General features: G+C 39.5%; 1 protein-coding gene across 1 annotated transcript; it reads right to left on the reverse strand.

Moving 5' to 3' along the window:
- Positions 1 to 1,453: 1,453 nt before the first annotated feature.
- On the reverse strand, positions 1,454 to 10,181 carry HOGA1 (4-hydroxy-2-oxoglutarate aldolase 1). The gene is made up of 7 exons (XM_034439869.3): positions 9,737 to 10,181; positions 7,663 to 7,791; positions 7,386 to 7,513; positions 5,971 to 6,105; positions 3,831 to 3,927; positions 3,459 to 3,592; positions 1,454 to 2,408 (listed from the first exon to the last, which is right to left on the reverse strand). The coding sequence occupies exons 1-7, from the start codon at positions 9,981 to 9,983 to the stop codon at positions 2,259 to 2,261; spliced, it is 1,020 nt and encodes a 339-aa protein (XP_034295760.1). The 5' UTR covers positions 9,984 to 10,181; the 3' UTR covers positions 1,454 to 2,258.
- Positions 10,182 to 11,526: the final 1,345 nt, after the last annotated feature.

Here is an 11,526-nt window from a genome sequence, read left to right on the forward strand (position 1 = left end):
ATGGGCTAACTTATAGAATGTGTACGAAATCTGGGACCCATGACTCCCATGGATTGAAATTTGGGGAAGTTGTGGCAACTGGTGCAGTCATGTGATCATTAATACTCCCTGCCAGCTTCCTACAAAAAAAAAAGCCAATAAGAAAGCCCACAGGAAGATGGAAGTTGCTTCTGCTCCCACTGCTTTTTTCCTCCTGTGGTCATTCAGTTCAGTTTAATAAGAAACATATCTGAAATATTGACCCAATGGTTATGGGTTGTCTAGTTATTTTAAAAGGTGTACTTCCAACATCTATAATGGACCATCTTTGAATATATGAATTTGCTTTAAATGGTAGGTTCGAACAACACTTAGTCAAGATGCCATTTTGTTTGCTTGTGCCTGAGCAAATGTATGAATTCAGTTGCTGTAATTTATCCAACAATTAAGATTAAATCATAGCTTAGCAGAATGTGTTGAATGCAGCCAATGAGTTATAGATAATGATAAGCTACTCCAATATTTTACGATGTTATTCTATTCCTTTCCGTTTTTCCTTTGCTCCTTTGACTTACAACTCTCAAAACTGCTCCCTTGAGCAACCTTCATCTGATGCTGGTCTTTGTATTTGTAACTACCTACAATGCTGGCAAAATGATAAGTCCTTTACTTTTTTTCATGTCTTATGTTTTTTAAAGAAAATTTTGACACAATTAGTTAGCTTCCACTAACTGGTTCAACTAAACTTAAGTACTTGTAAGGAAGCAATGCATTTTCTTATTTACAACTTCAATTTCTCCCCCAACTTTTTCCACTTAAAGAAGAGATTTTTCATAACAATTTTGTTTCCATGCGTGCTGCTGGAATTGTATAAAATATTTTATGAAACAGCTTGATTAAATCTGATGCTCCAGTCTCACTAATCTGCAGCCATATAGTTATTGGGGTTGGGGCCAGTGGTGAGCTGCTTCCAGTTTGGACTGGTTCTAGCAAACAGGTAGTTCTGACCATCAGCTGGCCCTGCCCATCTGTCCCCGCCCTATCCTATCCTATATTTCTTTCTTTCTGGCTCAGCTGATTTGCGCGGCACAACTGATTTCCGTGCCTCCGCTGTTCTACTGACCGGGGCTGCTTTAGAAGATAAGCAGCTGAGCTTCAAATTGCTGTATTTTGAATGCTGCGCACGTGTTAGGTGTGCAAGCACGCAAAGCACGCACTCACAGAACCGGTTGTTAAAACCAGTTGCAGCCCACCACTGGTTGGGGCTGTGTGTATAAAGGCACAATTATCCACTTCTAGTCATTTTGGATCTGGGTGTACCGCAAGAAGTTGTGCCATCAATTAGCCTTAGTGTGTTTATGCTTTAGCTAAAAATATAGTCATCAGAAAAACTATTGAACAATTCTCCATTTCTTTTTCCAAATATAATGCACCATCATTAGACAGCAGAAAAAGGACAATAACAGAAGCATAATTATCTTGAAGGATGTATTTATATACCATACTATAACACTTCTGCCCTTGAGGACTATGAGCAAGACTCAGACCTATGCAGCAATGTTATGAAATATTTTTTAAAAAACGCTTATATTTTACTGATCTAGCTTTAGTGAATACTATAAATATATACTGTAGATAGCAGTTAGGGATAGATTGTAATGGAGAAAATTTATGTAATCACTAAAAATCAAAAATGATCTGATGGCACATTCACTAATTGCACATTCTTATACCATCTCAAGAATGTTCAATTTTTCAGTGAATCACACAACTATTCAACAAACTCAATTTACTGTGCATTAGGTAGCAGTGCAAATGGTATTTTGACCTAGTAAATCATAAAAATGAATGAAATGTCATCTTTTACACAGGACATTAAAATTACGCACATCTGATTTCCAAATCCAGAGAATTAGCCTTTCACCATTCTATGATTCCAGAACTAGTCAGGGTATAGGAAAATGCGGAAAAGAATAGAAGATAGATAAGACCATATCCTAGACATAGGTGTGCTATGTAGAATCGAGAAATTTTAAGTGGCAAAGGAATGTTGGCCTTCTAATCAATCATGAGATGCAGATACAGCATTTTCTCATCTAAAGCTCCATTCTGAAGATTTTACTCCATTGTTTTGTTGCTATAGCAATGCTCCAATAAGTACATTATGAGTTGAATGAGCTGCATGCGTTTAAGTAAATTGCAAGACATGTGAGCCTTTCCCAATTAGATAGTAACTGGCTGCAGCAAGATTCCAGGCATTGCTAGAACTCCTCTGTCTTTCAGAGCCAGCCATTGGAGGTGAAATTATGGCGTAGTTCCATTAATTGTATCTCAGTTAATGGGAGCAAAGGGGCACGACAAAAGCCTCCTTTGTAGCCAAACCACTCCATCGCCTGCTTGAGACCTGGGACTCCAAATTTCCGGGTGACCTGTTGGAACACAAACAATATAAAATTCTAAAGGCTAATATCAGACTAATATTGCAGAATAACTGTTTACAAATTTCTTTTCATGCACCACTTTGAAAACAGAAAGTGGCACAGATTGAAGACGTGTACTATCTAAGGATTGGTAATGACAATTATTTCTCTGCAATTTTTCCTAAACCTAAGTAAGGAATTCATATCTGTATCATTTCAGCATTTTGAGTCAATATAGTCTCCCTGAAACTATGTAGATTATTATTTTTGGGGGAAATGGTTATTTTTTTACTTACAGTAGGTAACATAAGATCTGGAGTTAGTATAAATCTACTACTAATTCAGGCCAATGGTTTAAATTTACATTTTCCTCTACGTTAACTGACAGATGCAAGGTTGATTCCCAATGTTTCTGTCCAATATCTTTTAACAAGAGATATCACAAATTTATTTTAATACCTTAGACACAGCCAGAATATTTTAGCACTGAACTATGAAAAACAGAAAGACTAGGAAAATTAGTAAAGGTTCATTAAAATTAAAATAGCCAGGATTTTAAATTAAAAGTCCTGGCTATTTTTTTTTAATATTGTGCCTAAAATTAATCTGAAAGTAGTATTTCAAAATTCGTAATTGTAATAATTTGGAGGGGGGAGAGAGACTCATTTTGGAAACACACCATGTGAATGAAACACAGGCTTTTCAAATGTTGTGATCTTTTCTTCTAAATGTGTGGTGCTGTTTTTTTAAAAAAAGCAAAATAGAAATTTTAAATGTGGTAAATTCGAATTATTGGAATGAAAGCAGGAGATCAGTAGACAATGATTTAGCAGAATTGCTTTATCATTGTATGTGACAGTATGGGGCACACAGCCTCCAGTTCAAAGTAGGTTATTTTGACAAGTGGATAGGATTGGATATCAGGCTGATTCCTGGCTGCGAGAATGCCACAAAAATATTGGATTTTTAAAATTATTCTAACCTTCTTTCCCAAAATTTGCCAACAAGGATAGTTCCACTTTCAAATGTTTACGTTCCCCCAGATTTAAGGGCTCTTACTGCAATGTTTGGCTCAATCAATCGGTGCTGCAGTTCACGGGCTTCATCCCAGTTTCCACCACGGCAAAGATCATCAAGCTGACAGACAGGACTGCCTAGTACATTGGCAAGGGCACAGACTCCTCCTGTAGCACCTACAGCAGAGCTCAGAGTCAACAGAAACAGCTTATAAACTATTCATCTTCCCATATATACTTCATCCACCCCAACAGCCTTTCTTGCATATTCTAGAGCATACTAACTTAATAACTGCTTCTTAGCAATCGGTTACATTATCATACAACTATTAAATATTTTTTAAAATATTACAATAGCTGCTTTCCTATTCTGTATTACTTCCCCATATCTTGAAACATTTATCGTACAACCTACCTACAATATAGCTGGCTAGCAAAAAACCAGCTGATCCTGCCAGTACCTGGAAGTCTTCATTCTGTGTCTTGTGGACAAGCAGCCCCAGGCGTGTAATCTGATAAAACATAGATTGATTTGATAGCAAGAGATAGCACTAATCACCAAAATGCCAAAAGGTGCCATTAGCAAAAACACAGGGCACTCATGATGATACTGCACTCATAAGCACACATGCCAAGGAAGTCATAAATACAAGGCACCTTAATGAACATTTTAAAATTGTCTGTTCATGTCACTTGTTTTTGCTAAAGAAACCTTTTACAATGTGGATCTCTCCAGATGTTTTGTCCTAAAAAATCCCAGCAGCTCCAGTCTGCATATCCAAAATGGTAACGGGAATTAGAGGCAAAACATCTGGAGAAGGCTACTCTAAGAAGGTTTGTTATCTTTTTAAAGTTTCCTATTTTTCCACTAATTTAATTTAATTTAATTTAATTTAATTTAATTTAATTTAATTTAATTTAATTTAATTTAATTTAATTAATTTTTTAATTAATTTAATTTAATTTAATTTAATTTAATTTAATTTAATTTAATTTAATTTAATTTAATTTAATTTAATTTAATTTAATTTAATTTAATTTAATTTAATTTAATTTAATTTAATTTAATTTAATTTAATTTAATTTAATTTAATTTGTATACCGCCCTTCTCCTGTTGGACTCAGGGCGGTGCACAGCCAAAATAAAAAACATCCCAATACAAAATTTAAAATTTGTTAAAAGAATTACACAACTTTGGCCCAAAATTTAAAACATCCCAACTAAAACCCATAGACAATTAAAAATCTAACATCTCAAAAAGGCGGCGGGGAGGGTGTTACACCAGCCCTGCTTGGTGAAAAAGAAAAGTTTTTAGGGCACGGCGAAAAGCCCGGAGATCTGGTATCATGCGTATCTCCGGGGGCAAATCGTTCAGAGGGCAGGTGCTGCCACAGAGAAGGCCCTCCCCCTGGGGGTCGCCAGCCGAGACTGCCTGGCTGACGGCACCCTGAGGAGTCCCTCTCTGTGGGAGCGTACTGGCCGGTGGGAGGCTATTGGCAGCAGAAGGCGGTCCCGCAAATACCCAGGCCTATGCCATGGAGCGCTTTAAAGGTGGTAACCAACACCTTGAAGCGCACCCGAAAGACCACCGGAAACCAATGCAGCTCACGCAGGAGAGGCATCACATGGGAGCGCCCCCTCGCTCCCATAATCCCCTGCGCGGCTGCATTCTGCACCAGTTGGAGCCTCCGGGTGCTCCTCAAGGGGAGCCCCATGTAGAGAGCATTGCAGTAGTCCAGGCGGGAAGTGACAAGTGCCTGAGTGACTGTGCATAAGGAGTCCCGATTTTTACAAATCCGCCTGGGGATTACCATGTTTATTCTTACCCATAAGTAAAATAAACTTTGTTATCACCCAGTGAGCTTTTTGGTGAAACAGAGATCTGAACTTGAATCTTCACAATCTAGATATGGTATAGTGCCCTCTATAAAACAGTAATGTGAACTTTAACAAAGTACCTGCTTTGTTGTTCTACTCTTAGTTTAATGTTCAAGTGATAATCAAATATATGGGAAACTGCCATCTAGCTGTGCTAAAAATGTTTTTAAAGTATTTTCTTCAACAGTTTAAACATTAATTCTTCATAGGAGGAAAGAACAATTCACAGATCTTCAGGTCTCTGAAGAGAAAATGTGTACAACAGCTTTTTTTTTTTTTTTTAATTTGATTTATATGCCGCCCTTCTCCGGAGACTCAGGGCGGCTTACAATGTGCTCAGCAATAGCCTTCATCCTTTTGTATATTTATACAAAGTCAGCTTATTGCCCCCACAACTGGGTCCTCAATTTACCTACCTTAGAAAGGATGGAAGGCTGAGTCGACCTTGAGCCTTGGCGAGATTCGAACCTGCAGTAATTGCAGGCAGCTGGTCTTAATAACCAGCTTAATAACAGGGTGCCTTAGACCACTGTAATACCAAAGCTTTCATTCCTTAACATCAAAAGATGCCCAATATGTAAATTCTCATAACACCAAGAAGTATTGCTTCTTGGTGAAGAAGAATCCCCTGAGGGGATCACATTAGAGCAGCACCTGGTTGTCATATTTCACTCACGTTGCCATCACTGTCCTTGATCCCCACTATGTTAGGATGTTGTGCGAGGCTGACCACTGCCTCATTGGGCAGTTCCAAGCCTGTGTTGGCTGGAACACTGTACAGTATCACAGGGATTGGAGATGCATCAGCAACCTGGGAACATAAAGTAGTAAAGCATGTGGGCATACAGGGAAACAATCCACCAGTGAACTACAACCTGCTCTTTCAATATCAATCTTCAGCAAGGTCCCCTCACCTATGTCCAGGCAATACAAGGCAATCTCCAATTATTGCAGAGCCAGGATGGTTCTTTTCAAAGACAAGGTTACCATCCTAAAGTCTTTAGTTGGTATGCTAAGGGCTGTATTTAAACAGTTGGCAGGGCCAAAATAAAAGCTACATTGAATTTAATTGACTAAATATAATTAAATTAAATTAACTAATTAATAGTATTTATCTCAGCTGTCAAAATAAATACTATACTTTGATGCCAACTTTTGGAGGATGTCTGAGGCTTTCAGAGAAAATACATTCTCGGGGTCACAAATTATGTACCTCTGCTGCATGGATATTGCAATTGCATCTGTCTTAAATTTTATTCAGCTTGTTATTGCACTTTAGTATTTAGAATCTGGACAACTGAACTGTTACATGCATTTCCTCAGTAGAATGTGGATAATCAGAATATATTATTTTGGTGAATTGTGATATATCCATTCTTTCACCACAGCACACTTCAGAATTGTAGTCCTTCTATGGCAATTAGCATGGCTTCAAGAATACCTTGTGATCCACCAATTGTTTAACTCAGCCTGTTCTAAAATGGCATCTTTCAAATATGTTGGAATTATAGTTCCCAGTATTCCCAGCCAACATGGCCAAATCTTATATGCAGCAATTCCAACAAATGTGGAGGACACAGATATAGAAAGGCTTTTTCAACTACTTGTGAAATTTTGTGTCTTGAGAATGAATAATGAGAAGTTAATCACAACTCTATAATGAAAAAGAATGGAGGATGCAAATTCCCATTATTCACTTTCTGTTCAACTCTCAGTCTTCAAGTAAAAGAATTCAAGACAAAGTACTTCTATCTGTAATCAGCCACTAAATAATGTAAGAAATTTCACCTGAATCAAGATTTTTTAAAAATAGCTGAATTTCTATTGTGTTTGAATTCTAAAACACCTTGAAGTTCAAACAACATGTAATAGATAAGGAATACATAACCTTCCATCACCGTTCCTAGCATCATCTTACCACACCTTCAAAAACTTTATTTAGTACCAATCATCTAATCTGGTTTATACACAATACTAAGCCATAATGTCAGCTTTACTTTTTTGGCTCAAGGTGTAATGTGATACCTTTGAGACCACTTCAGTCATCTCTAATAAATATAAACCAGAGAATATCGTGACCCACTTCTTTACCTGGGTGTAATGATGGATCAAGGCAGCACTGGTCATGCTTCCACGGAAGTAGCAAGGAGTCACCACAAGAGCAGCATCAGCACCCTTGTCAGCCATTTGTTTTGTTTTCTCAATGGTGCAGTGAGTTGCTAAGGGAAGAAATATAGGTGACTCAAAGGACAGCTCTTGAGATACTAGGAGCTTCTTGAGGGCCAAATAAGGCACCAGACATAGAATCCTTATATAAGGTATGGTCAGCTAGAGGCCAACTCCTCTAGTCTACCTTTTTATTGCTCACATTCACATCCTGACCCAACCAGCAGAAGCTTTTCCTTAGGCACAGCTTGGTTCACCCGCATCACTACTTCCAGGCATTCCTCCTGTGTCAAGTAGGGAGCTTCCCCATTGGAACCATGTACTACAAAACCTAGAGAAATAAGAAGATAACACTAAGTAGCTATTTATGTTTCCATCAAGCAAAATATCCCACTACTATGATTTTATTTTAAGTATGCATACAGGTAGTCCTCGACCTACAGCCATTCGTTTAGTGACCATTTGAAGTTACATCATCACTGAAAAAAATGATTTATGGCCATTTTTCATCCTTACAACCGTTGCAGCATCTCCACGGTTTTGTGATCAAAATTCAGAAGCTTGGCAACTGGCAAGCATTTATGACAGTTGCAATATCCTGGGGTCATATGATCACCTTTTGTGACCTTCTGACAAGGAAAGTCAATGGAGAAGCTAGATTCACTTAACAACTGCAATCACTCACAACAACTGTGGCAAGAAAGGTCATAAAATAGGGCAAAGCTCACTTAACTGTCTTGCTTAACAGCAGAAATTTTGGGCTCAATTGTGGTTGTAAGTCGAGGATTACTATGTTTTTAAACTAAAATTCTCCAAAGCAACATACTGTCATTAATGAATCAAATAATTAACATTATGGAACTATAAGATGAATAAACAATAGAGAAAGCCCCACAGAAGAAGATGTGGCAGGCCTGAAGGCCCAAACGTAAAAGATGGTTTCCGACAACTTGATTGTGCAGAAATGGATAGATTGGCATTGAAAATTAAACAGAAAGAGGATGTAGAATATTATCAAACATGGAATTTATTTTACCAATGGTTGGAAAAAAGGGGTGGAGATTAAGAATGTAATTTGTATTGTTAAGCAAATTAAATGCCCAGACAACACGATGTTTATTAAGCACTAAGAAATGTATTTAATAGAAAATCAATAAAATAAAAATAAAAAAGAAGCACACAAGCTGTTATTGATATAATATGGTCATGTGCTAGTTAATGTTAGTAGAACATTACCCAGGGATAGGAAAAATTTGCTATCCAGTGCATGTTCCTCCATTTTCCATTTACAGTAGGCTAGGTCCAAAGTCTGGGTGGGCAACTATGCTTGTCCTTGAAGACAAAATAATTTGGCTGTGCTTCTCCTTCCTATACTTTTGAAAGCACTTCTTACTTATATACTTCTTATACTTCTTCCTATAAGAAAAGTTAGTAAGAAGTAAGTAAGAAGATTTAGTTTCTTTTTTCTCTAATCTTTCTTAAACTAAGAACACTAGAAAAAGTGGGGCAAAAGGAGAAGGGTAAGGATGAGATGGTTAATAATGTCATCGATGAAATGACTATGAATTTGGAAAAACTCCAGGAGGCAGTGGAAGACAGTAGATCCTTGGTGTACTATGGTCCATGATGTTGCGAAGAGTTGGACACAACTTAGCAACTGAACAACAACAAAAAATTCTGGATAATATTCAGCCATAACGGGTGTATGCCTTCCTGTTACAATTTACTGGTGGCACTTTCTCCACAGTGAAACGTGTTGGTTTCTTGCCCAAAACTGAACATTTTCCATGCCAGAAATGTGCTTTTAACAGATGTCTGTCCAGATGGCCTGAGTTCACTATTTATGAACGAGTTAATATATCATGCTTTACTTAACTAGAATTTGAATTTACTGAATAAACCATAACTAGTTGGGCTCATAACCACAATGTCTCAGGTCACACAACCTTTTATATACAGTGAGTGACCCAGAGGCTTAATGTGGTAGTAAACTCTGTTCATAGACACATCATTAGCTGTACAAAAAGGAAAAGAAATGCAAGGTGGTTGGTTGCTTTTAGACAGGCAAAAGCAAGCATACTGGAAACTCTACGATTTTTTTCTCCTCTTTCCGCAGGATTCATAGAACACATTCAGCCACAAAATATAGATAAGTAACGAATTCCACAGAACTTGGCCAAGCAAAGTAAGGCAGAGTGGCACCCAAGCCAGGATCCCCCCAGGTGGCTCTCGCCTCCCCCCGCGTCTCCTTCTCCCCTCAAGAGTCCAAACTTTACCTCGGAAGGGAATTTCGGCGTAGAGGCGCAGATTCTCCTGCAACCGGGCGTAATCTACACGGCCTTGAGACGTGAAAGGGGTGACGAGGGGCGGATAGATACCCCGCAGGTCTAGGCGGCGAGCAGGTGCCGCTGCAGCCAAGAACCTTCGGAGAACACCTCCCGCAGCCACCCGCGCGGGGCTCGCGCAAGGGGTCCGCGGCCAAAAGGGGCACAGAAAGCGCGGGGCTAGGGTCGCCCTGGCCATCCCGCTGTTGCCTGCTGCGAATGCTCTGCCGCTCCGGGCCACCGGATCCCTTGAAGAAGGCGGGGGGAAAGTCCCCCGAGACCGCCCGCGGGGCGGGAAGTCAGACCACACCAGCTCAGACACAGCTGGCTGAACTCCCTTTAGGACAGAGTTCTCCAAACTTGGCAACTTTAAGACTTGTGGACTTCAACTCCCAGAATTCCTCAGCCAGCTTTGCTGGCTGAGGAATTCTGGGAGTTGAAGTCTACAAGTCTTAAAGTTGCCAGGGTTGGAGACCCCTGCTTTAGGAGACCTGAAAGCAGAAAGCAAGCGCTGCTTTTCCTTCCCTTCGTTTCTTTTACAAGTTTCAGGCTGGGCCTGTTCCTATACGAAAGTAGGCCAAACTCCCTCTGAGTCTAGGTTTTCCTTATCTTTTATGAATTTATAAACCGCTTCACTTGGTGCTATTCTAAGCGGTGTTCAAAAGGAAGTCTTTAAGGGTTGACTTTGCTACAATCCATGAACAAGAAAGGCGGTTGTGGAGAAGAGGAAGAAGAGGGGAAAGCCAGAGGTTAGGGTGAAAAACAAAACAAGAAAGAGCCTTTCATGACAGGTCACCACCACCAGCATAAAAGACCTTGGCAGGCAAAAAGACAGAGCAAAACGGCAATTGCGCTATATAAGTCATGATATGGTTTATTTGATTTTGCTTAGCTAAATTGGCTTAGACAAATGTGGCTTATTCAATAATCCACAGTTAAGCAAAGAGGTTGCTGAGAGAATGGGTTTATTTGCTTTGATATAAATTAGGCTTTTATGGCCTTTTCTCACTACAAAGTAGAAACATCTGCCCATCCCTTGAGCTTGTTTATTTATGGGATTTATAGCTGTTCCAGTCTGATACTACCTATAAATTCATTAATAAGCATCTGGCATCTGTTGGCTGTTTCAGATCAATTCAGTCATTAAAATTCCCCACCAGCCAGTCACCTTACTCTAGATGAGCAGTGACAAACCCTAACATATTTTATAAAGTTTGAGGTTGCTCTTGGGGATTACAGGTTTTTCCCCATTCTTCACTTAACCATGCCACAAATATGTCCTGGCCAGTGGTGGGTTTCAATTTTTTTTACTACCAGTTCTGTGGGTGTGGCTTGGTGGGCGTGGCATGGCTTGGTGGGCGTGGCTTGGAGGGCGTGGCAGGGGAAGGATACTGTAAAATCTCCATTCCCTCCCCAATCCAGGGGAAGGTTACTGCAAAATCTCCATTTCTTCCCAATCAGCTGAGACCTGGGAGGCAGAGAATAGATGGGGGCAGGGCCAGTCAGAATTTTTACTACCGGTTCTCCGAACTACTCAAAATTTCCGCTACCGGTTCTCCAGAACTGGTCAGAACTACTGAAATCCACCTCTGGTCCTGGCCATCTTTGGGGGGCATTTCATGATACGGTCTTCAGCGTGCCCTTAGCCCTTCAGAGAGACATGCTTAAGTATGCCTTAGCTGTACCAGTACTTTCCCTCCTTATCGACACCATCCAAATTTAAGCAATGCAATTATCCAAGG

The sequence above is a fragment of the Pantherophis guttatus genome, chromosome 6 (assembly GCF_059756535.1).
Source record: "Pantherophis guttatus breed Tessera chromosome 6, ASM5975653v1, whole genome shotgun sequence".
In the NCBI taxonomy this organism is placed as follows: domain Eukaryota; kingdom Metazoa; phylum Chordata; class Lepidosauria; order Squamata; family Colubridae; genus Pantherophis; species Pantherophis guttatus.

Coding starts and splice junctions, on each gene's coding strand:
- HOGA1 (XM_034439869.3), bottom strand. CDS start 9,983: ATGGCCAGGGCGACCCTAGCCCCGCGCTTTCTGTGCCCCTTTTGGCCG. Junction 7,514..7,662: donor GGTTGGGTCAGGATGTGAAT/GTGAGCAATAAA, acceptor TTCTTCCCTTAG/CAACTCACTGCACCATTGAG. Junction 3,928..5,970: donor TCAAGGACAGTGATGGCAAC/GTGAGTGAAATA, acceptor ATGTTTTATCAG/ATTACACGCCTGGGGCTGCT.